General features: G+C 54.5%; 1 protein-coding gene across 1 annotated transcript; it reads right to left on the minus strand.

The window, feature by feature from the left end:
- Nucleotides 1–6: 6 nt before the first annotated feature.
- On the minus strand, nucleotides 7–22,784 carry LOC132375978 (atypical kinase COQ8A, mitochondrial-like). Its single transcript, XM_059941402.1, has 14 exons — nucleotides 22,601–22,784; nucleotides 19,580–19,987; nucleotides 19,251–19,317; nucleotides 9,331–9,405; nucleotides 6,224–6,346; nucleotides 4,378–4,463; nucleotides 4,120–4,260; nucleotides 3,545–3,626; nucleotides 3,343–3,436; nucleotides 2,926–3,067; nucleotides 2,587–2,694; nucleotides 2,377–2,442; nucleotides 2,001–2,087; nucleotides 7–1,135 (listed from the first exon to the last, which is right to left on the minus strand). The coding sequence occupies exons 1-14, from the start codon at nucleotides 22,775–22,777 to the stop codon at nucleotides 848–850; spliced, it is 1,944 nt and encodes a 647-aa protein (XP_059797385.1). The 5' UTR covers nucleotides 22,778–22,784; the 3' UTR covers nucleotides 7–847.
- Nucleotides 22,785–27,181: the final 4,397 nt, after the last annotated feature.

A 27,181-nucleotide genomic window follows, 5' to 3' on the forward strand; every position in this document is an offset into this window, starting at 1 on the left:
CAGTGCTAGGATTTTTTTTTTAATTGAAACAAGTAAATCAGACAATTACAAGAATTGTACAGAGGTTAACAGCCTGAAACGACCCCTTGGGTCCAAGCAGGTGACACGTGCACGTCATCTTCCACAAAAGGCCCAGGCGCCGGAGCGGGAAGAAGGGCCCACACACACCCAGAGAGCATGTGGCTTTCTCTCCCCTTCTGCGGCTCCTGCCCCTCCCCACAGGAGGAAGCAGTTCTCTGGAAACCTCTGCTTGTCAAGAAAAGCCTCTAGGAACCAGCCAGAAGCAGGTGTGGGTGGGCCTCGCTTGGTGAAGTAGTGCTTGTTGGCACTGCTCAGATCAGCACTTCTCCCACGTGCAGATCCAAGCCGGAGAGGAAAAGGCAGAAAACACAAATCTCATTCTAGAAACACATACACACACACAAACCTTGTATTACACACTCCATAAAATCCAAAAAGGCTTTTCTGTTTCGTTTTTGGGTTTTTCTTGGTGGCAGGGAGTCAAAAGGAGAACTCTCATCTTCTGATTACCATTCACATTAGCAAAAAGCCCTGTTACAAAAAGGAAAAGGAAATAAAATCGTCTTTTTATCGAGAGTCATTTCAGAGGATGCATAAACAATAAGCAGATTCTGCCAGACAGCAGTGGGGCTGCATTTCCGTGCTGGCGCCTCTCACCCCACACCCACTCAGCGATGAGAACCGTGTATAAGTGCTGGCCACGGGCTCTGAGCAGCGCGGCCCCCTCTCACTGGGTGAAGTTTAAACGGAGCGTGGGTACCACCGGCTTCCTACTAGTTTCAGCGGCAGGACGACGGAGGGTCCCGCCTAGCGGCCGGGCCCGCGGCTACTGCTGCTCGGCCTGCCTCCTGCAGTAGTTGCTGTAGGCCTCCTCGAACATGGCCTTGCAGGGGAACCGGGCCTTCAGCTTAGAGCAGATGAGGAAGGAGCCCCCCATCTTCCTGTGCAGCGAGTAGGTCTCCTCGGGCGGCGGGACAAGCCAGTGCTTCAGCATGATGGGGATCAGGCTGTGGATCTTCTCGGTGGTGCTCTGGGTGCCAAAGTCAAAGGGCTCCTCCGAGGCAAAGGCCTCCCCCAGGGTAAGGATGGCGTCCAAGTGGGCATCTTCCATGGCCTGGAGGGAGGCGAATGGAGGTGAGATCGAAGAGCCCTCACCAGCCCAGGGCTCCATCACGGGGCCTGGGCTGAGTGCTCCCCGAGGAGTGGGCCAGGTAGGTGAGTGTTTCAACCAGACTGAAGAACGGGGCCAGGAGAACATCATTAATGTGTGAACTGGGCTCGGTGTAAGAAGAAAGGAAGTGGCGGGGTCTGCGGCTGAATGCAGGGTGTGACCCTGCCTGGGGGCACGCGAATTCAAAGCTTTTACAAAACACCTGTCATTCCAAAAAGAACAGTCTGTAGGCCTGAGCTGACCTGAGCCTCTGCACTCCTCGTAGGTGGCAGACCTGAGACCACCTGTGTGTCTGCAACCCTTCCCCACTGTCATCAGGAGAGGAAGGTGCTGCTTTCTGAGTGGGTTCTGGGTGACAGGAACACAGATGCTCGCCCCTTCATGTAGAGGGCTGCTACGATTACTTCCAGCGCTCCCCTCACCCTTTCCCCGCTGAGGCCTGAGCGAGTGAGGGCTGCGCTTTGCCATCCCATCTGCCCACCCGGGCCCCGAGCACCAACACGATGAGCCCAGTGCCTGGGATCTCGAATGGGCTGCAGTGGGGCGTAAAACAAGAGCTTGGTGACCAGTCCCCCGGCATTCTGAGGCCCTCAGCCCAGGGGCTGGGGTGGGGCCGGCCCAGGGGCCCTGTGGAGACCCTCGAGAGCAGCTGTCACTTCTGATCTCATGCATTTGTAAACTGAGATTCCCTTCAGGTTTCAAGGGAAAAGCAGTCCATGGCTCACCCTCCCCACACACACTGAAGTCGGCCTGGGGCTGAGTCTGGCTCAGCAGGCCTTGTGCGTCTCCAGAGTCACGGGGGGCTCACCTTGACCTCGTAGCCGGTGAGGAACTTCATCTCGATGGACTTCTTCAGCACGGCCTCCCTGTCCCGGTTAGCAGCAGCCCTGATGATCTGGGCGGAGGTGCAGAGGGGACCGTGGGCAGCACACAGAGGGGGAGCTCCTGAGGGTCCAGGGAGCCAGCACCTGCCCCGCCCCACACAGGCCAGCTGCCGGCCCACCCACCTTTCCCCTTTACTCCCCTGAGCCCGAGGCAGCTGCGGCCTCATCCACGGGCACCAAACGCTGCAGACAGGCAGGGACATGAGGACGGAAGCCCGCCCGCCCGTCCCCGAGTCCCAAGCATCCCATCTGAGCCTCAGGAGAACACGGGCCAAGGCCAAGCCCTGCCTCCACCCCTACCTGGATGTAGAGGTCCGTGAAGGATCTGTCACATTCCCGAGTTGCCCCGAAGTCCAGAAGAGCCACCTGGGAACGGGCGATACCGGGTAGGCTTTGCCCCAGTGGAGCACGGGTTGGGGGGACAGGGCGGCGGGGGGCCGAGACCCCCAGATCTCGGACCCTGCTCCAGCGGAGCTCAGGCTCCCCATGGGAGCCCCACTGGGCGCTCACCTTGTGCTGCTGCGGGTCATAAAAGAAGTTGGACCAGTTGGGGTCTGTCTGCATGAAGTGGAACTCGAACAGCTCCCTCAGGCACAGGACCAGGATGCTGTGGCAGATCTGGGGGCCGGGTGGGTCCTCGTCACCAGCGCCGGGCCACCCGGTGGCCCCTGGATCTGGGCCGGGGAAGCCTGACTCCCATTTCCCTCCCCATCTTCCACCCCATCCTGCCTCATGCCCAGAGCTGACTTTGAGGCCAAGCGTACAACCAGGTGGGGAAACGCAGCAGCCCTCCTGCCCGCTCTGCCCCACAGGGGGGCCTCGGGGCTCCAGGGCCACCCTGTGGCCCACCTCATTCCGGATCTCCTGGCTCAGCCCCTCGGCCTGGTCCAGCGGGAAGCCGGACACCAGCTCCGTGGTCAGCACATGGGGGCTGCACAGCTCGTCCACAATCTCGGGCACGTAGAAGAAGGGGTGGTCCTTCAGCAGCTCCCTGGCAGGGGTGGGTGGGAGGTGACACCCGGGCCTCCTTGATCCCCCTCCCCGACCAACGCCCTGGGGTGACACACAGGACAGCAAGGGGCTGAGCCCCCCAGGCGGAGGGCCATGCCCCAAGCTGGGCGGGACACGGCTCCGGCCTCAGGCCCCAACCCCAGCCATCGCCCCTCAGAGCCGGGGGGGCCTTCAGCCCAAGACGGGCTATCCGAAGCCGCCCCTTCTGTCTCCCCAGCGGGAGCAACAGGCAAGGGCCCGAGGCTGGAGCCGCACCTGAACCTGCGGGCACAGGCGGCCTCTCGCTGGCAGTCACACTCGAGGGCCAGCTCCCGCCTCAGCACGTCGATCAGGTGCTCAGGGAACAGGCCTGGGCCAGGGAGGACGGTGTCAGGGGGACTGGGGGCTCCCCGGGAGGCCCCCCGGGGTCCCCAGAGCCCGCCCACAAGCCTGCCCTTGCCCAGCGGCAGCCTCAGACCTTCTGGAAGCATGTTGCTCATGTTCAGCACGGCCATGAGGTTGTTGACATCACTGCTGATGCTCTGGGCCACGCCGGGGTACTGCGGGGGACAGAGGGGAGTCAGGCAGACAGACACAGCAGGGCCCCGCGGGGCCCCCGCCCTCCTGGCACCCACCAGCTTCCCAGCTGTGTCCCTCCCGGACCCCGCACCTCCGCGAGGCAGAGCCAAGACCCCCCAGTGCTGCCGTGACCCCCGGGCCCACCACGACCCTGTTCTCCACTGCCGACCGCTCCCTCCCCCATCCCCATCCCTGGGCTCAGGCCCCAGACAGACAGTCACTTGTCCCCAGTCCCTGCACCCCCCCAAACCAAGCATGCTGGGAGGCTGTCCTCCCTCCTACAGTCACTCACTCAGCAAATACTTCTCAGCACCCACCGCTGACCAAGTGCCGGGACAGAAGTGAAGAGACACAGGCCCTGCCCTGGGCACGGGGACACACAGGGGACGTAGGGTGCAGAGGCCCCTCACTGCAGGGCCCGGCTTGGCCCTGTGCAGCCCCTGAGGGCACCGAGCACACACCCCGGGTGCCCACCTGGATCTTCATGGCCACCTCGCGGCCGCCCTTCATGCGGGCCAGGTGCACCTGCCCGATCGAGGCGGCTGCAAAGGGCCGCTCCTCAAAGTACTCCAGCTTGTCCCGCCAGTTGGGGCCCAGGTCGCTGTTGAGAGTTTTCTGGAGGGGGAGGCCAGGGAGGGGCCGTGAGCACAGCCGGGGACACCCTGAGGGGCCCTCCCCCTACCCCTCCCGCAGGGCTGCCAGCACCCGGACCCTGAGCCGCACCGGCCTCACCATCATCTGCTTCAGTGGCATGAAGTCTGCACTCTGCCTGACCCGCTCGAAGATCTTGGCCAGATGGGGGTTGATGAAGGCGTCGTCTGGAAGGCAGCAGAGCATTCAGAGAGCGGAAGGCTGACCCCTCGGAAGGAGGGCGCACAGGCCACCTCGATCACCCCTGCCCAGCGAGGTCTCCTGGGAGGAGGCCGAGGTGCCGCTCTGCCCTTCAAACGCTGAACCCCAGGTTCAGAGAAGATGAGGCACAGGCCCAATGCCACACAGCAGGCCCAGCCTCGGATTCTCCCTGCTCCCACAGGGCGTTTCCCCACTGGCACACAGACCCCTGATACTGCGGACCAAGGCTCCAGAGGGGACGCAGGGACACTGACCCGTGCACACTCCTGGCCCACCTCGGCCAACAACCAAATCCGAGACCCCCGCAGCCCGGCCCACGGCACCCCTCCCCGCCCGGGCGCTGGGTGCATCTGTGCAGGCCGGGCCCTGCCGACGGCGTGCGGGGCGGCGTGTGCCGGGGCCTCTGAACGCACCCAGGCACCTGAGGAGGTGGATTCCTTAGAAAGAGCAGGCACGGCTTTTTATGATTATAAAAGAAACACATTTAGGGAATAAAGCGTATTAACTGTTTAAAATACCCATAATCTACATACAGAGAACTACCATTCTCTTTTTTCGTTTTGACCCTTTCCTATGCGTTTTTCCCTGACTGCAGTCACGCTGCCTGGAGACGCTCTGGCCGACTCCCCTCCTGAAGCCGTTTCTCACGAGCACTTCCCACGTCGCTGAATAGCTTTCGGAAATACTCTGTAATGCACACAGAAGCTTCAACACGCAGCTCACTAGCCGGACAGCGGCTGACTTCAGTTGGTTTGAGACCAGAAAGAATCCTTCGATGAAGCCGCTCCTGCAGAGCCCTGACCGCATCTCTGAGGCTCTCCGTCCTAGAGGCGGGGCTCACGCACGGAAGGGCTTCCGAGGGGCGCGTGCCGCTCGCTCGGGAGTCCGCACAGGCACAGGCAGTGCCTGCCCCCACCTGCCTGGGTGGTTATTCCTGTCCTGCACCTGGCCAGTTCAGTGAGTCCATCTGACTGCTTGTGGGGGGCACTGGCTGTGCTCCCACTCAGGACACCAGCCCCTCGGGTGCTCCTCCCTGGGAGGCACCATCAGAAGCCCCGAGGGCCCCCCAAACCCCAGCTCTGCTCTGGGGGCTGCAATGAGCCAGCCTCCGGCTCAGCCGCTGCCGCCTCCCCCCGCCTTCCTTCCTCGGGGCCACACAGCCCAGGCCCCAGCGTCACGCCACCGCAGGCCCGTGAGCTCCCTCAACAGCACCCTCGGACCACCACGCAGGGGCGCCGGGGGGCGTCAGCTGGACTCTCCCCAACTTTTGAGACGCCAGGACCTCTGGACATGTCAAAACACTCAGAGAGAAACCAGAAAAACAACCGTGGGCTCCTATTTAAGACGCTGTTTTTCAACATCCCAGGTGGGTTAACAGCCAGGCTTCAAGCAAGAGAAGCCCGTGGGCAGGAAACCTCCCACCCCTTCCCAGTGGGGCCAAGTGCGGCGCCCCCCACTGCTCGCCCCCCAGCTCCCCTCCCCACGCTGCCTCACCGCCCAGGCCGCGCAGCCGCACTCACCCTGGACGCTCAGCCCAGCTCCCTCCCCACGCTGCCTCACCGCCCCCAGCCCGCGCAGCCACACTCACCCTGGACGCTCAGCCCAGCTCCCCTCCCCACGCTGCCTTACCGCCCCCAGCCCGCGCAGCCGCACTCACCCTGGACGCTCAGCCCAGCTCCCCTCCCCACGCTGCCTCACCGCCCCCAGCCCGCGCAGCCGCACTCACCCTGGATGCTCAGCATCTGGCCCAGCTTGAGCGCCGCCCCGCGCACCTTGCACAGCGTCCGCACGATGCGCTCCGCGTTGGCCTCTGACAGGAAGGGGCTGGAATCCAGCACGGCCTTCTTCCCTGCAGAGGAGCAAAGTCACCATGGCCTCCCTCAGGCGGGGCTGCTGGGCCTGGGATCCCCCAGAGGCCCCTCCGCCCGCCCCTGGTTGTGGGTCTTGGCAAACCACTGGTTCTCCCAGTAAAAACAGGGACAATAACAAGAGGTAAGGGTTTCACACGTTTTAAATGAGATGCAGTAAAGTCCCAGCACAGAGCTGGACACAAAGGGCTCAGTCAACGTCTTTCCTCCCGGGGGTCCACAAAACCGGCAATGCAACTTTAACCCACATTTCACACCCACCTCCCAGATGCCGAGGAAGGCCCTCCGGGGCCACCCAGGTCTCCCCGGGCCCACCTGAACACCCTCCCAACACACACACACACACACACAGGCTTGCCCACGGGGCCTCTCCCTCCGTATCAGCCCCTGCCAAGTCCCTGTCCCTCGCCCCTCAGTGTCCTGGACAAAGGTCACCAGCACCCCTGGAGTCTCTGCACAGTCACCTGCGGCCACTGGCTGCAGTGAGAGCGCAGTCCTCGAGGGAGGGGAGCTCAGGGTCAAGGACAGCCTCACCGGGCTGGTGCCAGCTGGCCCGGGGAGAACGCACAGGGACCTCAGGTGTGCAGATGACCTCCATTCAGCACAGTCGGGGGTGGGAGGGTGGAGGGTGGTGACTCAAGGTGATGAGGAGGGGGTGACCCGGTGACAGTCAGTGCTTTTCCTGCCCTCTGTCCTGTGAGCCCAGTTAGATCAGGAACCCCCGAGGGCTGCCCCCCACAGAGCCTGGCACTTTCCTCAGCCTGCATCACCACGGGCCTGGCCCAGCGCTCAGAGTGGGTCTGAGGTGGGTCCCCAAGGGGGGAACACGGGAGGTGGCCGTCATGCCACTGCCCTCCGTCCGGGGCCGTGTCCCGCATGGCCTCTGATATACCAGGGTGGGTGGGCTGCAGGAGGATGTGGAGGATGCCCTCCACACCTGAGGGCAGCTGTTAGGCCTGCGCGGGGTTAGGCTCACCCCAGGGCCCCGGACAGCAGGACAGGGTCCCGGGAAGGGGGGAGATCTCAGCTCCACAGGAAGAAGCCCAGCTGCCGGGGGTCAAGAAAGCTGTAGCCCCGGGGCAGGACCACTCCAGGGTGTCTAGGCCAAGAAGGGTGCCCAGATCACCCCTCACCTCGGGCAGCAGCAGGGACAGGCGGCCCTCTATGTCCGCTCTGCCCTCCCCAGCCCCTGGGCCCTGTGGGCCAGGACCTGGGCCTGTGTCCCTGAGGAGAGGTGGGCGGGGCACAGACGCTGGGAGAGAAGGCCACGGCCCAGGCGGGAGGAGGGAGATCTTCTCCCCTAGGGACACGGCAGGCCCGGGAGACAGCAGCGCCCCTGAGATCCAGGGACGGCGCCCGGCCCTCTTGCGCTTTCCAGGCAGCGCTCCTCACGGCTGGCCAGTCTCCACAGGCTGGAGTCTGGGCCCCTGCCCGGGCAAGGCTGGTTCTGAACACAACCCGGGGGGAGCCGGGGGTGCCCAAGGGCGTGGTGGGCGGGCCCCCCCCTCAGGAGAGGCTCCCTGGGGAGGCCTGGGCCAGGCTGGTCGGTGCCCTCCAGGCCCAGGGGTTCCCGGGCCTGCTCAGGAAGCTAGGGCACGTCCCTCTGGGCCTGAGCCCCACATCCTGCTCTTGGGCCAGTGGTACTAGGCCCCTTGACCCCCAACAAGGGCCACCGCCTCCCTGGCAAAGGACACCAGCTGTAACCTTGGGGCCAGTATAGCTTCTTTCCTGCTTGGACGGGGCAGGACGGAGGGCAGCCAGTTTTGGGGGGGATGATGGGAGAGGTTGTGCCTGGGGAACGCTGGCTTCTCACTTCCCAGTCTCAGCACCAACACTAAAAATACCCTCCCTAATCCTCTCTGTTCTCCGGTCCCTTCCAAGGACACACACATACTCAGGGGCCTGGAGGACAGGCTAGCGCCTTCTCCGCGGAGGCCCCTCATCCCCTCGAGAGGGTTCTGCAGGTGAAGCGGGGCCATCCAGGTGGCTGGCAGGCCCCACTTCGGGGCCCCCAGGCTGTAACTAGGGCCTCAGGGACCACAGCACAGCAGGCCAGTGGGGCTCACTCAGGGTCCCCAGGGAAGGGGGGAGGAGGTGTCAAGTACCGGAATGAACTGATGTCCCTGAATGGGCGAGGGGCAGGGGGCACTCAGCCCAGAACTTCAAGTAAACTTTGAGAAATCCACCAAGCAGATGGCTCTAGCAGGGCTGCTCTCAACAGCCCCCAGGACCCCGCTGAAGGGAAAGCGCCCTGCACCTGCCTAGCCGCCTCCCCCCAACACCGGGACAAGCCTGGGGGAGGGGACCAGGTAGGAGGTGGGTGGAGCCTCCAGCTGCCCCCTGACCCATCATCAGAGCGTCATAAGCACCCCAGGTTTCAGAGCAGCCAGTCTGCAGAATGTTCTCCATGGAGTACCGCCCACAGCTGGCCACCCAGACAAAGGGGAACTGAGCGTTCTGACCTGACCCCGGGCTGACCCTGGGAGGAAGGGGACAGAGGAGTCATGATCTTCACCTCAGAGACAAAGCGTCTGAAGCTGGAGAGGTAATGGCCACCCCAGGTCACGAGATGGGGGAATGGGGGGCCCCATGGGGTCTGTTCCAGCAGCTCCCATGCCCCTTGACCACAGCCAAACGGGGAGCCCTGGGCACCTGACCTGGCCAGACCTGGGGTCCCAGCGGCTCTGCAGAGCAGAGGCAGAGGCAGGGCCAAACCTGAGGCTCCTATCAGAAGAGGGAAGGTGTGCGGGCCCGGAGGAACCAGGACGGCTGGGTGAGCCAACGTGGGCCGGGACAGGAACAGAAGAGCCTTCAGGCCTCAAACTCCAGGGCTGCCATTCACACGGAACACAAGATGAAAGATGCCCCTGGAGGCCAACCCTCGGGGAACGCAGGTGGGAGCTGGGAGCTGGCAGGCCCAACTCTCAGGGCCCACACTGCCCTCCCCATCAAGGGCCCAGCTCACCTGAGGGGTCCTCAGGGCGGAGGCTCTTCTTGGCGACCTCGGCCAGGGCCCCGAAGCCCAGACCCACGGCCAGACCTGCAAGGAGGAGGTTGAGGGCTCTGGGCATTCGCTCGGGGGCTGCCCACTGCCCTCCACCCACGAGGCCCAGAGCAGCCCCACACAGACACCTGCCTCGCTCCCCTGGGGAGTGCCCCCTGCCCCTGGGGACCTTCGCTGACACTCCAGACATCTTGAAAAGGGAGGGGATAAAAAGGTAGGAGATACACAGCTGTTGTTTTCAGAGAAGACCTGGCTCAAGGTTGGTGCTTTCGGTGGAAAAGCCTCCTCCACCGCCACCTCCATCACCTTCGCTACAGGCTCACGCGACAAACACACACACCCCAAAACAACGTACGACGGGGAAACGCATTGGGGGGGACGCAGCACAAATGGAATGTGGACCAGGAATGGTTGCAGGCCAAGGACATCCTGACAACACTGGGCATCCCCTTGGGATGCAGCCGCCCACTTCACAGTCTGTGTGAAGAGCCTCCAATACTCTAGAATTCTCTAATCCAGTTCACTGAAGCTGCAAGGAGAGGCATTACCACTGCAAGATAAAGCAGTCATTGGTGGGAACTGGAACATTTTGCAAAAGCCATGGGGACGCCCAGGAGCTCAGGCTACAGCCCTCACTTGCGGGGGAAGGCCCCACAGGCACTGACAGTGGTCTAAGGACAATGGGGTACCAGGCCCCCCTTTGAAATCAAGGTTTATTAACATCTCATTGGTCCAGAGGTTGGAAGTGGATGATCCCTACTGTCTAGGAGAGGCCTGAGGAGCCCAGCAGGTGCCACTAAGTGCACACAGAAAGCCCAGGAGCCTGGCTCAGGGCCTATTTCCTCTACTTTAAATACAGTTCCAGCTGGCTTGGGGGGCGGGAGCACACTAGCCGAGAGAGTGGAAAACACTTGGAGGAGCACGCTGACCACAGCAGGAGGAACAGCAAAGACCCAGGGAAGATACCAAAGATGCCCTGAGACCAGCGGGCCTTGGCAAGCACAGCCCTGGGGGGCTGGGAGTCTCACCCCGGGCAAGGAAACCTGCACATGCTTCTACATTTTCCAAATTTTCTACAATGATTATGTATTACTTTTATGAAAATTATTATTGAAGCTACTGAAAAAGTTATTTAATGAAAAATAAATTTTAAAAATCATAAGAAGATAATCCAATTTTTAAAAATGTTTTTGCAGTACATTTTACACACCATTAGACAACCGTGCACCCTCTGCTTTGCCGGCTGTAACGGTAGCTCCTGCCTCATGGGTCAGTGTGAGGATTAAACAGCTGAATAAGAGTGAAGCACCCCCAGTAGGGCTGGGCATAAGGCAACACTATTCAGGTGTTCGCTATTACTGTCCTTTCTCCTATTCAAAGGGCTAGACCAGTGCTGCCCAAAAAATATAATGCCAGCCGCATATATAATTTTAAATTTTCTAGGGGCTATGTTAAAAAAGGCAAAAAGAAGCATGTGAAAGGAATTCTGATCATATATTTTACTTAGCCCAGTGTATCCAAAATATTATCAATTCAACAAGTACTCAATATACACATCGTTAGAAAGATGTTACTTTTTTTTTTTTTTGTACTAAGTCTTCAAAATCCAATGTGCGTTTCATCCTCGAAGCATGTCTCAGCTTGGACCAGCCGCGTTTCAAGTGCTCAACACCCCATGTTGCTGGTGGGTCAGCACAAGGGCAGCATAAGACAAGTTCTGGCGACCAGAACAGAGGCCACGGTCATCTGGAAATGCCCCCAAAGACACCCTGGTGCGTTGGGATGGAGCTGCCACGGCCTGTTTCCCTCTGACACCCCAACCCAGCCCCGGAGGACACTGGGCACAGAGCTGCGTCCCCGGTCAAACAGTGACTCCCCTCCGCTCACCCCCCTCTACCCCGCTCAGCACACTGTCCAACTCAGCAAACTAATGGCAACAGCAACGCTAACCTTCAAACTGCAGCGACCTTCACCAATGCCTCTCTGCCTCTAGATTTTTCTCTGCCTACATCAAGTCCAAAGACAAGCCTACAAAAGAGGCAGACGTGTCCAAGGTGACCCGGGTGGGCCACTGCGAGCAGACGCCGAGCGCCCTTCTCTGCAGGGCCCCCAGCTGGGCCCCCTCACACGCTCTGCCAACCTCTTCTCTGGCCCATTCTGGGCTGCTGGGCAGAGCCAAAGCTCTCCAAGGCCAAGGACCTGTCACTGAACACCGAATCACGGAGGGAACATTCCACAAAGCAGGCCGCAGGCTCCTTCTGTGGCCCTGCGAGCTCCCTCAGGACCTGCCCGGTGCCAGGCCCGAGGAGGTGCCAACTGACAGGCTCCCCACCGCGGCCCCGGAGGCGAGAGCAGCCCCGCCAGCCCACCAGCCCTGACCTCAGGAGCTCCTGGCCCTCCCGCCATCCCCAACCTGGCTGACCTGAAAGGATTCTCAGGACCTTGCAGAGAGAGAAGGGCAGAGCCCAGCCAGGCTCTTCCTTCTCCCGGAGCTGGGTGGCACCTGCAGGCAGCTCCGGGAAGATCAGCGGCTCTGCCTCGGATTCCCCGTGTTGGTGAGGACAGCCCGAGCCCATGCTCGCTCACTCTCCGGTGTCACCTGAGGCCGTCCACTCCACCTCAGCCCCCCAGCCCTGAGGACCGCGCCTGTCCAAGTTCTGATCCACAGGCAGGCCCGGCCCGGCCCGCACGGATGTCCCAGAGGAGACCAGCCGCAGAACCGGCTCCACGGCCCCATGGCCCCCGTCAGCAGCCTGGCCGCCATCCTAGCCGGTGAGAAGGCGCCAGCCCTTTCCAAGAAAGTTCCTGACATTTCTCTCACAAACGGAGATTTTGCAGGCAAGAAACGCAGTGGGAGTGCGGAGCAGCAAGGAGCAGGGTCTCCCCAAGGGGGTGGGAGCGCTTTGGGCCGCTTCCCAGGCTGTGGGACTGATCAGGGAGCCCAGGCCCCTGGCCCAGCTCCTTCCTCCCCGAAGTCCCTCTGCGGGTCCTCAGAGCCAAATGAGTGCCCCCTGAGCAGCATTGGCCTTCTGCCCACACAGACACAGAGGTTAAGAAAAAAAGGAAATAAAAACCTTCTAACAAACAGCACCGTCTGTGAGGAGGCTTAGTGAGGGGTGCCTAACCTGCCAGAACCCCCGGGCATGTTTACAGAGCAAGGCTGGACGGAGGTCCTCTGCAGCAGCAAGGGCCAAATCTGAGGGTAAAACAGCTTCACTCACACAGTACCACCCACGTGCCAGGCACTGTTCTCAGGCCTCCCTTTTTCAACACGTCCAACAATCCTTCTGATCTGATAAGACAAAGTCCACACAAAAAAGGCAGCGGACAAGGCTATTTCCTTCTCTTCAAGGTGTTCCTGAACCCTTAGTAATTCCACCCTCTCTTCCATCACCTGCATCCTCCACGCTGTGCCAGCACCAGGCGCCGGGAAGAAGAGGGGGCCTGGGAGGGGGCTGCAACCCATGGCATCGCAGGAAGGCGAATAGGAAGGAGCGGTGGAGGAAGTTCCCTATAGAGTGTTCTCCTCGGTTCTCAGAACTAGGCCAGAGTGGGGCGGGGGGGAAGACCTGACCGCCCCTCTGCTGGTTCAGGGGAGATGGGACGAATTCAGGGGCGACAGGCTCAGACTGCCATCTGTATGATACAGGCCTCCTCAGCCCTGGTCCCAGGACCGTCACAAATGCACATATGGGCCTGGGTGACTGGCAACTGTGGCTCAGCTTCCTCATCTGTAACTGGAGATTATAACTGCCCTAATCTCCTTCACAGAGGCTCTAAGCGACAAAAAATAGACAAAAGAGTCCCTTTTAAAGTATACTCCTGGAAAAAGTAGAAACTATGCTCCCTCACCCCTGCCAAGGGCACAAACTGCTCTTGGACCTACAGGGCATCTGTCTTGCTGCCTCAGAGAGCACCGGAGGAGCGCTGGCTGCTTAGAGCGACAGCAAGTGTGCAGCGTGTACCCTCAGGAAGTCAGGCACGTAGTGCTCAACTCCTTTTGGTAAGTTTTCTCTAGTGCCTACTTTATCTGTTGGTCTCATTTCTATAATCGTCCAGTTCTCCCTCATTTCATAGGTGCAGAGGAGATGATAAGACATCTCCTCTGAACCTATATTACTGAAGCACAAATGAAAAATATAGAAAAGAGTTGAGGAGACACACAGGACAGAAGGGAAAAATCTAACATATGTGTAACTGGAATCCCAGAAGGAGAGGAGAAAGAGAACAGGGCAGAAACAATAATTGAAGAAATGACCAGAATTTTCCAAAATTGATGAAAAGACATCAAGCACAGATTTACGAAGCTCTGTAATCCCAAGCAGGATAAAAACAAAGTAAATCATACCCAAGCATGTCACAGCCACACTGCTGGAAAACAAAAGCAAAAGGAAAATTTTAAAAGCAGAGGACAAAATACAAATTACTTACAAAGGAGCAGCAATAAAACGAATAGTTAAGTTTTCAACAGAAACAATGGAAGTTAAGAAGACAACTGAGGGACTTCTCTGGTGGTCCAGTGGTTAAGACTTTGCACTTCCATTGCAGTGGGCGCGGGTTCAATCCCTGGTCAGGGAACTAAGATCCCACATGCCACATGGTGCGGCCAAAAAACAAAAACAAAACAAAACAAAATAAAAAAAAGAAGACAATGGAATAATATTGCTAAAGTGTCCAAAAGAATTAATTTTGAACATGGAGTATTATACCCAGCCAAAATACCTTCTAAAACAAAAGTGTAATAAAGACATTTACACACAAATAAAAACAGAGAATTAATGATTACCACTCTGCACTACAAAAAAGAGAAAAGGTAGTTCTTCAGAGATGAGGAAAATTACCCCAAAAGTAATTCTAATATAAAAATGAAGGGAGAAAGAAGCACAAAAAGGGTAAATATGTGGCTAATCTAAACTCATATGGGCTATACAAAGAAATAACATCTTGTGAGGTTTAACATATCTTAATAATTTAGTATATAATATAAAATGTGTAGAAACAAAATACATATCCACATTAACATACACACACACACACACAAAGAAGGGATTTAAACTGTTCTGAAGTGCTAGCATTACTGGGGAAGTAGTAAAAATAATCACTTCTATTACATTGTAGTAAGTCAAGAATGTATGCTGTAATCTCAAGTGAAACCACTAAAAGTATAGTAGGATAATAACACACAAACTAATAAAGAGAAAACATGTACAATAAAAAATTTGATTAATTCAAAAGAAGGCAAGGCAAGTGGGGAGAGGGAAGGGGGAAGGGGAAGAAAGGGGTAGGGAATTAAGAGGTACAAACTACTATGTATAAAATAAATAAGCTACAAGGATATATAGTACAGCACAGGGAATATAGCCAATACTTTATAATAGCTACAAATGGAATCTAACCTTTAAAAATCGTGAATCCCTATGTTGTACACTTGAAACTTACATAGTATTATACGTCAACTATACCTCAATTAAAAAAAAGGTAAAAATTTGTAAAAAGAAGGTAAGACAGAAGAGAAAAAAGGGAACAGAATGGATGGGTCAAACAGTAAACAAAGACTAAGACAGTAAGTATAAACCACAATACACCAGCAACTCTATTAAATGTAAATGAACCTAATACTCACATTATAAGAGTAAGATTAAAGCACAATACACCAGCAACTCTATTAAATGTAAATGAACCTAATACTCACATTATAAGAGTAAGATTAATGTCTGTACCTAAATCACAGGAAAAGAAAATATATATATGCTGCTTACAAAACACATACCTTAAATATAAGGATACAAAAGTTTGAAAGGAGAAGGAAAGAAAAAGATATACAATGCAAACATTGACCACCCCCCCGCCAAAAAAAAGCTGGAAAACAGCTATACTAATATCAGACAATGTAGACTTTCATAGAGATGAGAGGTAAGACATAATAATAAAGGAGTCAATCCCCAGGAGGATATAAGAATTCTAAATCTGTAAGCAACCAATAACACAGCTTCAAAACGTTAAAGCAAAAATTGACAGAACTAAGAGGTAGGTAAATCCATGATCATAGCATAAGACTTTTAAATGTCTCTTTTGATAGCTGATACAATAAACATACCATCTAGAAAAATGGTATAGATGATCTTATTTGCAAAGCAGAAATAGAGACACAGATGTAGAGAACAAATGTATGGATGCCAAGGGGGAAGAGGTGGGGTGGGAGGAATTGGGAGACTGGGAGTGACACCTATACTTTATTGTTACTATGTGTAAAATAGACAACTGATGGGAACATACTATAGCACAGGGAAATCTACCTAATGCACTGTGGTAACCTAAATGGGAGGGAAGTCCAAAACGGAGGGGATATCTGTGTGTGTATGGCTGATTCATTTTGTTGTGCAATGGAGGCTAACACAACATTGTAAAGCAACCATACTCCAACAAAAATTAATTTAAAAAAGAATTTTAAAAAGAATTTTAAAAAAAGAACAAAAGAATAAACATACCAAAAAAATCATTAAAAGATCTGATTAACGTGAGTAACAAACTAGACTAGACAGATAGATAAACTGCACCTGACAATGCCAGAATTCTTTTCAGATACACATGGAACATTTACCAAAATATTCCCATTGGAGTCAATGGCAAGACCCCTATTTCACAGAAAGGCAAACCAAGGCAAGACCCAAGGCCATAGGAAGCAGGGCCGGAATTATAACCCAAATCTTATGATGACCTAAAGCCCAGTTCTGACCCCAAATCCAATATCTGATGCTATCTTTCATTTCATTCTCCAACAAAATCTAATATCCACAGATCACCATGCCCACAGCATCAGAGCCATAATGTCCCACAACCAAATTAGACCTAGAGTTCCTGCGCCATCTCGGCATCAGAATGAGCCACCCAAATGGAAAGCCCCTGCCTTCTGCCTCTATATAGCTGAATACCTGCTGCTGACCTTCCCAAATACAATCCTACCCCTCTGAGATCTAGAGCAATCCTTTTCTCTCATACCTGCAGTGTAACAACTTCCTAAAGTCTGTTAGTCTACACCTCAAAAACATCTCACCCTCATGAGGGGAAGAAAGGCCAGAAGCATTTTCTAGGAGAAGAAAGTAGAGCAGTGTTACTTCCAACTGTTTAGATAATGACCCACCAGTAAGCCATATACTTCACAATGCAATGAAGAACATACATCAATAGTATATTTAGATCTCTGAAACAGAAATATTTTTGCAACATGTGCCGTTCTAAGGATCTATGATACTAATTCTGATCCTTTTTTATTCAATTCCATTCTATTTAATTTGTTTTTTTTTAAATGAACGCATGTCAAAGATTTTATTTAATTTATTAAGGGAACCAGTATGTTACAACTTATTTAAATTTATTTATTTATTTATGGCTGTGCTGGGTCTTTGTTTCTATGCGAGGGCTTTCTCTAGTTATGGCAAGCGGGGGCCACTCTTCATCGCGGTGCGCGGGCCTCTCACTCTCGCGGCCTCTCTTGTTGCGGAGCACAGGCTACAGACGCGCAGGCTCAGCAGTTGTGGCTCACGGGCCCATTCGCTCCATGGCATGTGGGATCTTCCCAGACCAGGGCTCGAACCCATGTCCCCGGCATTGGCAGCCAGACCCTCAACCACTGCGCCACCAGGGAAGCCCCTAATTTGTTCTTTAAATGCTGGTCCTGACCCACTAAACTGATTTCACACTCACTAAAGGGTCATAAACCCCAGTTTGAAAACCTCTGGATAGGGTAGAAGGCCCAGAATTCACCTCTGGGGCCAGAATTGCACGTTCTTTCCAGACCTGGCTCCTCTTTGCTCCCATCCTGCCACCTCTAATCCTGAAACATGAGCTGCCAACTGCTTGGGCAACGTGTGCAGCTCCGAATCACAGCTGTGAGCAAATCTCCAGCACAGACTCTGAAGGGCGGCTCCAGGCATCAGGCAGCTGTCAGCAAGGGCTCAAGAGGCTCCTGATGGTGCAAAGCCCCTACAAAGACCAGGGTCTCTCCTCACCCCAACCCTAGCTCCCTCTGGCAGCCCACGTCCCCCACGCCCTGAGGGGAGCCCTGTACCCTGGTTTTAATGAAGTTGACTTTTTGTCCTACACACCTTCCTATACAACCGCTTTCACTTCAGTCTGCTTTCCTTAACCCACCACCCAAAAAGGCCTGACTCTTGCCTGCTTCACCAGGACTTCCATCAAATACTAATTGGCCATCACGACCTTCATCCTGACCACTTTTCCCAAACAGGTCCTCCACTACCCCACCCCGGCAAAGACTCACGAGAGAGGCTTACACCCATTCTAAAATACATCAGTCAAACTAAGCCTTACGGGGACAGAGCTCTGTGGTGAGCCCTGGTCTGCAGAGAGGGGAGGAGGATTACAGGTTACAGAGAAAGACTAACTACAAAGTAAGAAGAGAACAGTTCCTGCTCTCAAATTAATGGGGGAGAGAACAGAATCTCCATCTAATACTTTAAGAATAATAAATGTCCCCACTAATAGCCACTGAGCAAAGCAGGGAAAGTGCCATGTCTTCTGGGGAATAAGGACCACTGGAAGCCACCAGAGCAGCAACCCAAACCCACTCTGGTAGTGGCACCCCAGGGAGTTACAATGTTCTATGAGGAGCTGCTTAAAACGCTCATCCATTAAAATGAAATGAAGCAATAATTTTGTGCTAAAACTCAGATGACACTGTATGCTAGATTCCTGAAAAGCTAAGTAGCAGCAGATGCCACATTTTAAGATAACAATTATGGAAGAAAACCTCAGAGTTGAGAAAATTCTATCCAATTAACCTAGTTTGCTCTGCACCTAAGGAAGACAGCCAGCCTTCCTTCAATGTTAGAACCCACACATCAGGCCAGCTTGCAGAGGACCAGGTTATCAGGGAGCACAGAGCTACTCCTGAACAAGGAGTAAGATGGGGTTTCCAGAAAAGAAGAGGCAGCCGGGGAGAGCAGCGTGCCTGATGTACGGCCTGTGGGAGGGGAGACGTACAAACCAGCAAAGCAAAAGGCAGGTGGGTAAAGGCTCAGACATGTGAGAGCGGGCTCGTGACTAGTCAGCACTGGCACCAACGTGAACCAGTCAACGAGACCACTGTTACACAGAGCCTCGCAAATAAGCACTGGCCCCAGGTGGGTACGTGAATCAAGTGGCCAGGGCTGTTACTTTCATTAGCTGTATTGTCTGGAGAACCTACTGAGGATAAGCGGGCTTTAGAGAAGTCACTCCATCGTCAAGTAGAACCATAGCAAAGGATGGCACTTTCCACAGCAACATCTTGGTCGGATATGACAATACAATGTCATAAAAGCAGAGACAACTGCTGTAAACCTTCACTATAAAATGATCCTCCAACTTGGACGAAGAGAGCACAGGGGTACTGGACACAATGGCTATGCAAACCCCTAAAGAAAAGAACAAAGTCACAACTCCTCAGCACACTAAAATGGACGACAGCAGCTCAGGGCCACGGCACCTCGTTATCATTCCACTGATGCCCGCAGGCCCGTAGGAATCCAGCAAACGGGTCCCCAAATGGCTGGGCAAAAACCACTGGGTCCAGGAGCCAAAGAGCCCCACTGTCCCCCCTCCTCCCTGCAGGGGCCTCCAAAGGCCTGAGTGAAAAGCTGATGCTGCAGACGCTGCCCCCCAGAGAAGCAAAACCACAGCTCACAGCGTGGAATCAGCTACACACCGACCCCCAGGGGTGAGCTGAGGCAGAGACTGAATCGCCCACCCACGGAAAACATCCCGGAACAGTTAACACAGGAGCTACCATCCTCCCCAGGGCACCCCTGGGTCGCCAGCCTCCCTGCCGCACACAGGCCCCACGGTGGCCCCAGCCCCACTCACCGGGACTGGCACCTCACCTCCAAAGTTGGCCAACCGCCCAATCCGCGTGACTGGCACCTTCCGCTCGCGAGCCCGCTCGCTGAGCTAGAGGGCGAAAAGAAAGAGACCTCCAGGGATCAGTGAACAGGGACAGGACCAACCTTCAGGGGTTCACGCCGCCTCCCGCACGCCCTCTCCACCCGCAAAGGCAGCAGCTCCGCCCAGCAGCACACCCCTCCCAGAGGAGGCCCCCGTGAGCCTGACATTCCAGGCCATGGCACCCGAAGAACATCCCCGAAGAGGGGGCCTGACCCCAGCAGCCCTGAGCGAAGCGCCCCAGCCCCACTCGGGGGCCTCCTGCACGCACCATCTGCTTGTGCGGCTTGCTCTCGGGGCGGGCCTTGGCCTGCCGGGCCTTCTCAATGTCCTCAGCCGTCAGGCCCCCCACGGGGGACTGGTCCTGGTGGTAGAAACTTCGCCGCAGGCCCGTGGCAGAGGATGGGTCTCTGGGGTCTGCAAAGAGCCTCCCGTTCACCCTGCCCGTAGGGGAGGCGGCCTGGCCCCGGAGCCCGCCTTCCCTAAAGGGTCCGCTGGCAACATAGGCAGGAGCTGGGCCCTGGCTGCGGGCGTGATCCCAGGGCGGAGGGGACTGATCGGGGGAGGAGGCCGCAGACAACTCCTCGGAGGCGCCCTCGGCCCTCGGCCCTGAGAAGTGGAATTCTGCTTGCGGGTCGTCAAAGCTCTGGGCATAAGACTCTTCATGCTTCTCCTGACCCTGCAGGGAACAAACACCAACGTGAGAGAAGCAAGAGGCCAGCCAGGAGCCCCTCCCTGTGTGCATCCCCTTCTGGCCAGGACAGCACACCGGCGCGTCCCACCCTCTGACCCTCTGGAGGGCCCTACCATGTCACCCCCGTGGCCCGTGGCCAGTTCCGGAGGCGAGCAGCAGCCCAGGAGCCAGGAGGCCCGGGCTCCAGCCCTGCTCCTGCCAGGGCTCTGCCGCGTGGGCCCAGGCAAGCCGGCCGCCCATGGTCCCTGAGCACCCGCTGGGTGCCCCGCCCAGACCAGGTCCCTGAGCACCCGCTGGGTGCCCCGCCCAGACCAGGTCCCTGAGCACCTGCTGGGTGCCCCGCCCAGACCAGGTGAGCGACCACTCTCCCGGCGGCAAGCTCCTCACCTGTAAATCCAGGCTAAAGAGAGGCTACCAGGGCTTTGGGGAAGGTGAACCAGGGCAAAAGATGGGGAAAGCTTTGAGAAGTAAGAGGACAGCCGAAGACCAGAGGAGGCGAGCGCAGCACACAGGGAGGGCCGCCCTGCCTCTCCAGGCCAGCGCCTTGCTGCAGACGCGGCTCCCGAGGGGCTCTCACCAGAGGGCTTGTCACTTCCAGGACCTGGCCTGGCTCTTCCAGGAGCAGGGGGGACAGGACAGGAGAGGAGGGGGAGAAAACACCATGTTTCCCCTGTAACAGTCGCCGAGACCTGAGCTTCAGGCCCAGGTTCTTTCCACTTTTGAACCCCTAGCGACCTGGAGAGAGTTCCTGACCCCTCTCTGCCACTTCCTCATCCGAAAAGAGGGCTCCCCGCAGTCACAGAGTTACGCGGGGCACAGACGGGGCCAGGGGAACAGGGCCGAGAAGGCTATAATTAGAACAGCACTGACTCCTGAAGGGAGGTCAGGGACCTGGATTCCCCGATTCCACTGAAATGGCCTCAGTGCGTGGAGTGCTGCCTGTAGGTTCTGCAGAAACAGCAGGAGACCCCAAAGCCTTCTCACTCTCAGCTCTGCAAGACACTGTGGGATCTAAGCAGATAAGACTTGCCCTCCAGAGAAAGGAACGAGACAGGCTGTTGCTCTCATCTCATAAGCGGCAAACGGAGGCCGAGAGAGCTGAAATAATCTGGTAAAGGCCCACCAGGCAGCCAACGGCGGAGCAGGTATCCCAAGCCAAGGCCTGCCCCGCGGGCCGCCCCGAGGCCGCCTGACAGCACCTGCCTCGGAGCAGAAATGAATTGTGTTTGGAATCAAGGGGCACCTGTCAAGATGGCCAGGGAAGCCCTGGAATGAAGGGGTCTGGGACAGGGTCCGAGAGCCACGTAACTCCTGTAGCTCCCACACTGGCCGCGGGCTCACCACTCCTTCTGCCCCACTACTCCAGCGCTGGCCGCCGGCCCTGCGTTACCATAAGCTGTTTATGTGGCAGCCAAGGGGCCTCAGTGTCTCAATGGGACCGGACTCAGTAAGTGTCTGCTGAATGAATACGCGAACAAATCCCTTGAGGAGCTAGAGAGAGAGAGGTTTCTGGAGCACCTGGCCCTCCGTCCCCTCACAGACAGGGGAGGAACCCACCTCTGAGTGTGCAGGGAGAGAATGGGAGCGCACTGGAGGCCCTCGCCCTGCTCGGCGCCTCCTTCGCGGTGGGGGACCGCCACTCCCTCCCACCTCCGAGGGGCTGTCCCAGGGCGTGGCCCTGCCTCTTCCAAGGACCGGGGCCAGGCCTGCCCGAGGGGAGCACAGGGGTGAGCGGGGAGCCTGGGTTCCCTCTCACCCTTCAGGGAGGCCTGCCCAGGCCTAGCGTGCTCCTCTCTCCTGGGCGGCCCCAGGGTGCTGGGCAACCTCACTTCCTGGATGCTCCACAGGCAAACACCCAACAGGAAGGCGATGGCTCCTCACTAGCGAAGGCACCAAATGAGGCTGCCAGGGCACAGCCCAGCCTCAGCAGAGAGAGGGCGGGTGGGGAGTCTGAGACTGGGAAGAGGACACAGGATTCCGGTCCTGTCAATCAGTAATCGCATCAAACTGCTTAGTCTCAGTTTCCCCATCTGAGAAAGGGGGGCAAGCACTTGGGTCTGCACCCCTCCCAGGACAGCGGTGAGGCTTGTAAGAGATCACAGGTGTGAACACCTCTGCAAGTTGAAGGTATCTGTGTAGAGAGAGAGAGACACAGTATCGCCACTGGACCCTTAGAGAGCATGAGGGGAGAGCTGGGAATCCTAACTCTGAGAATGACCAGAGGCCGGCGGGCTGGGATGTCCCACAGCCTGGAGGAGCGTGCGTGTCCTTGTCCAGAAGGTCAGAGCAGAAATGGGAGGAGTGCGGCAGCAGGGCACCCTTGCAGCACAGCTCCCAACATACACATGCCCAGGCACACACATGCGTGCGCACGGCGCACGCGCACACTCGCGCCCCCTCCCCATGCCCTCAGACTGTCAGGAACAGGGGTGGGGACCATGCAGGTGATGACACGGTGGATGGCACTCTGCTGCAGCAGGCCATGTTGACAACCACGGCTCCAGCACTCGTTTTTGCTTAAAACCCTCCCCTTGGATGCTGAAACGTCAAGGCCCCCTCCCGCTGGCACCCACCCCCACTGCCAACTGGCCTCCTTACCTGCACCTGCCCCAAGACCATGCCGATCTGCTCTGCGGCCGTGGACTGCAGGGCCTTGGCCGCCATAATGAGCTCCCTGCCGAGGCCCAGGTGCTGCAGGTGGGTCTCCACGGCCGCCTGGGTCAGCTTGGCAAGGCCTTTGACCACCATGATGGTGTCCCCCAACATGGCAGCCATCCTTCAGGGCTGGAAGAGAGTGGGCCAAGTCAGGGTCGGGGCTCCACGCCTCACACAGGGTCGCACTCACACAGGCCACCTCTACCCCAAACTCTGGCTGTTTGGTTTTTCCACTGACCTCCCCTTCTGATCCAGGTTGACTGAGAGAAAAGAGAGGAAGGGCCCAGGGCTCAAGGTAAACTGAGTGACTCCCCACACTGCAGGGCGCCGATCAGAAAGAGAGAGTCCGTGGAGTCAGGGCTGTGCGCCCGACCATGTTTCCTCACCTGGGCCTCACAGCCACCCCGTGGCACAGACAAGTAAAGGGATTTGCCCAAAGTCTCTCAGCCACCAAGTGGCAGAACCAGGACTTGAATCTGGGTGTCCTGATTTAGTCCAGAGTTCTTCCCTCTGGACCAAAACCGTAGGTTGGGGAAGGAATGACACAGGAGGGAAGGGGGCAAGGCACAACCTCTGAAAGAATAACATAGCCCAAGGACATGACATAAACTGATTAGAACCAAATGGGCCCAAGATGGCAGAGAAGTCAACTTCCACTACACCTTGAGCCTCAGTATACGCTCACTGTAACACACCAGCAAGCTAAATGACACATCCACAGGCGCCACGACAGTTCCAAGGCCGACCATAAGGATGAAAGAGTGGGCCGTGGCCCAATTCCTCGAAATCCGCGCCCCTTCCCAAAATAGCTGGAATACTCCTCCCACTCGTTAGCCTATGAAATTACCCACCCCTATAAAAACTGACAACGCCATACCCTGGTGCCTTTCTCACCTTCCGAGATGGCCCACACTCTGTCTGTGGAGTGTGTTTCTCTCTAAATAAATCCACTTCTTACCTATCATTTTGTCTCTCACTGAATTCTTCCTGCCATGAGACAGCAAGAACCTGAGCTTCGGAGCCTGAACCAAGATGGAGTAGAAGGACGTGCGCTCACTCCCTCTTGTGAGAACACCAGAATCACAACTAGATGCTGGACAATCATCGACAGGAAGACACTGGAACTCACCAAGAAAGATACCCCACATCCAAAGACAAAGGAGAAGCCACAATGAGACGGTAGGAGGGGTACAATCACAGTAAAATCAAATCCCGTAACTGCTGGGTGGGTGACTCACAGACTGGAGAACACTTATACCACAGAAGTCCACCCACTGGAGTGAAGGTTCTGAGCCACACATCAGGCTTCCCAACCTGGGGGTCCAGCAACGGGAGGAGGAATTCCTAGAGAATCAGACTTTGAAGCCTAGTGGGATTTGATGCAGGACTCTGACAGGACTGGGGGAAACAGAGACTCCACTCTTGGAGGGCGCACACAAAGTAGTGTGCACATCGGGACCCAGGGGAAGGAGCAGTGACCCCAGGGGAGACTGAACCAGACCTGCCTGCTAGTGCTGGGGGTTCTCCTGCAGAGGCGGGGGGTGGCTGTGGCTCACCGTGGGGACAAGGACACTGGCAGCAGAAGTTCTGGGAAGTACTCCTTGGCCTGAGTCCTCTCAGAGTCGGCCATTAGCTCCACCAAAGAGCCCAGGTAGGCTCCAGTGTTGGGTTGCCTCAGGCCAAACAACCAACAGGGAGGGAACCCAGCCCCACCCATCAGCAGTCAAGCTGATTAAAGTTTTACTGAGCTCTGCCCACCAGAGCAACAGTCAGCTCTACCCACCACCAGTCCCTCCCATCAGGAAACTTGCATAAGCCTCTTAGATAGCCTCATCCACCAGAGGGGAGACAGCAGAAGCAAGAAGAATTACAATCCTGTAGCCTGTGGAACAAAAACCACATTCACAGAAAGAGAGACAAGATGAAAAGGCAGAGGGCTATGTACCAGATGAAGGAACAAGATAAAACCCCAGAAAAACAACTAAATGAAGTGGAAATAGGCCACCTTCCAGAAAAAGAATTCAGAATAATGATAGTGAAGATGATCCAGGACCTCGGAAAAAGAATGGAGGCAAAGATCAAGAAAAAGCAAGAAATGTTTAACAAAGACCTAGAAGAATTAAAGAACAAACAAACAGAGATGACCAATACAATAACTGAAATGAAAACTACACTAGAAGGAATCAATAGCAGAATAACTGAGGCAGAAGAACGGATAAGTGACCTGGAAGACAGAATGATGGAATTCACTGCTGCGGAACAGAATAAAGAAAAAAGAATGAAAAGAAATGAAGAAAGCCTAAGAGACCTCTGGAACAACATTAAACGCAACAACATTCACATTATAGGGGTCCCAGAAGGAGAAGAGAGAGAGAAAGGACCAGAGAAAATATTTCAAGAGATTATAGTCGAAAACTTCCCTAACATGGGAAAGGAAATAGCCACCCAAGTCCAGGAAGCGCAGAGTCCCATACAGGATAAACCCAAGGAGAAACACGCTGAGACACATAGTAATCAAATTGGCAAAAATTAAAGACAAAGAAAAATTATTGAAAGCAGCAAGGGAAAAACGACAAATAACATACAAGGGAACTCCCATAAGGTTAACAGCTGATTTCTCAGCAGAAACTCTACAAGCCAGAAGGGAGTGGCATGATATACTTAAAGTGATGAAAGGGAAGACCCTACAACCAAGATTACTCTACCCTGCAAGGATCTCATTCAGATTCGATGGAGAAATCAAAAGTTTTACAGACAAGCAAAAGCTAAGAGAATTCAGTACCACCAAACCAGCTCTACAACAAATGCTAAAGGAACTTCTCTAAGTGGGAAACACAACAGAAGAAAAGGACCTACAAACACAAACCCAAAACAATTAAGAAAATGGTAATAGGAACATACATATTAATAGTCACCTTAAATGTGAATGGATTAAATGCTCCAACCAAAAGACACAGGCTTGCTGAATGGATACAAAAACAAGACCCATATATATGCTGTCTACAAGAGACCCACTTCAGACCTAGGGACACATACAGACTGAAAGTGAGGGGATGGAAAAAGATATTCCATGCAAATGGATATCAAAAGAAAGCTGGAGTAGCAATACTCGTATCGGATAAAATAGACTTTAAAATAAAGAATGTTACAAGAGACAAGGAAGGACACTACATAATGATCAAGGGATCAATCCAAGAAGAAGATATAACAATTATAAATATATATGCACCCAACATAGGAGCACCTCAATACATAAGGCAACTGCTAACAGCTGTAAAACAGGAAATTGACAGTAACACAATAATAGTGGGGGACTTGAACACCTCACTTACACCAATGGACAGATCATCCAGACAGAAAATTAATAAGGAAACACAAGCTTTAAATGACACAACAGACCAGATAGATTTAATTGATATTTATAGGACATTCCATCCCAAAACAGCAGATTACACTTTCTTCTCAAGTGTGCACGGAACATGCTCCAGGATACATCACATCTTGGGTCACAAATCAAGCCTCAGTAAATTTAAGAAAATTGAAATCATATCAAGCATCTTTTCTGACCACAACGCTATGAGATTAGAAATGATTTACAAGGGGAAAAACATAAAAAACACAAACACATGGAGGCTAAACAATACGTTACTAAATAACCAAGACATCACTGAAGAAATCAAAGAGAAAATCAAAAAATACCTAGAGACAAATGACAATGAAAACACGACAATCCAAAACCTATGGGATGCAGCAAAAGCAGTTCTAAGAGGGAAGTTTATAGCTATACAAGCCTACCTCAAGAAACCAGCAAAATCTCAAATAAATAATCTAACCTTACACCTAAAGGAACTAGAGAAAGAAGAACAAACAAAACCTAAAGTTAGCAGGAGGAAAGAAATCATAAAGATCAGAGCAGAAATAAATGAAATAGAAACAAAGAAAACAACAGCAAAAATCAATAAAACTAAAAGCTGGTTCTTTGAGAAGATAAACAAAATTGATAAACCGTTAGCCAGACTCATCAAGAAAAAAGAGAGAGATGACTCAAATCAATAAAATTAGAAATGAAAAAGGAGACGCTACAACAGACACCGCAGAAATACAAAGCATCTTAAGAGACTACTACAAGCAACTCTATGCCAATAAAATGGACAACCTGGAAGAAATGGACACATTTTTAGAAAGGTATAACCTTCCAAGACTGAACCAGGAAGAAACAGAAAATATGAACAGACCAATCACAAGTAAGGAAATTGAAACTGTGATTAAAAATCTTCCAACAAACAAAAGTCCAGGACCAGATGGCTTCACAGATGAATTCTATCAAACATTGAGAGAAGAGCTAACACCTATCCTTCTCAAACTCTTCCAAAAAATTGAGGAGGAAGGAACACTCTCAAACTCATTCTATGAGGCCACCATCACCCTGATACCAAAACCAGACAAAGATACTATAAAAAAAAGAAAATTACAGACCAATATCACTGATGAATATAGATGCAAAAATCCTCCACAAAATACTAG

The sequence above is a fragment of the Balaenoptera ricei genome, chromosome 1, assembly GCF_028023285.1.
Source record: "Balaenoptera ricei isolate mBalRic1 chromosome 1, mBalRic1.hap2, whole genome shotgun sequence".
Taxonomy (NCBI): domain Eukaryota; kingdom Metazoa; phylum Chordata; class Mammalia; order Artiodactyla; family Balaenopteridae; genus Balaenoptera; species Balaenoptera ricei.

What these genes read in the sequence shown, in the direction of transcription:
- LOC132375978 (XM_059941402.1), bottom strand. Translation starts at nt 22,777, where the DNA reads ATGGCTGCCATGTTGGGGGACACCATCATGGTGGTCAAAGGCCTTGCC. An exon ending in AGGTGGCCATGAAGATCCAG is followed by an intron (nt 3,627 to 4,119) that starts GTGGGCACCCGG and finishes TGTCCCCCGCAG; the next exon opens with TACCCCGGCGTGGCCCAGAG. An exon ending in ATGACCCGCAGCAGCACAAG is followed by an intron (nt 2,443 to 2,586) that starts GTGAGCGCCCAG and finishes GCCCGTTCCCAG; the next exon opens with GTGGCTCTTCTGGACTTCGG.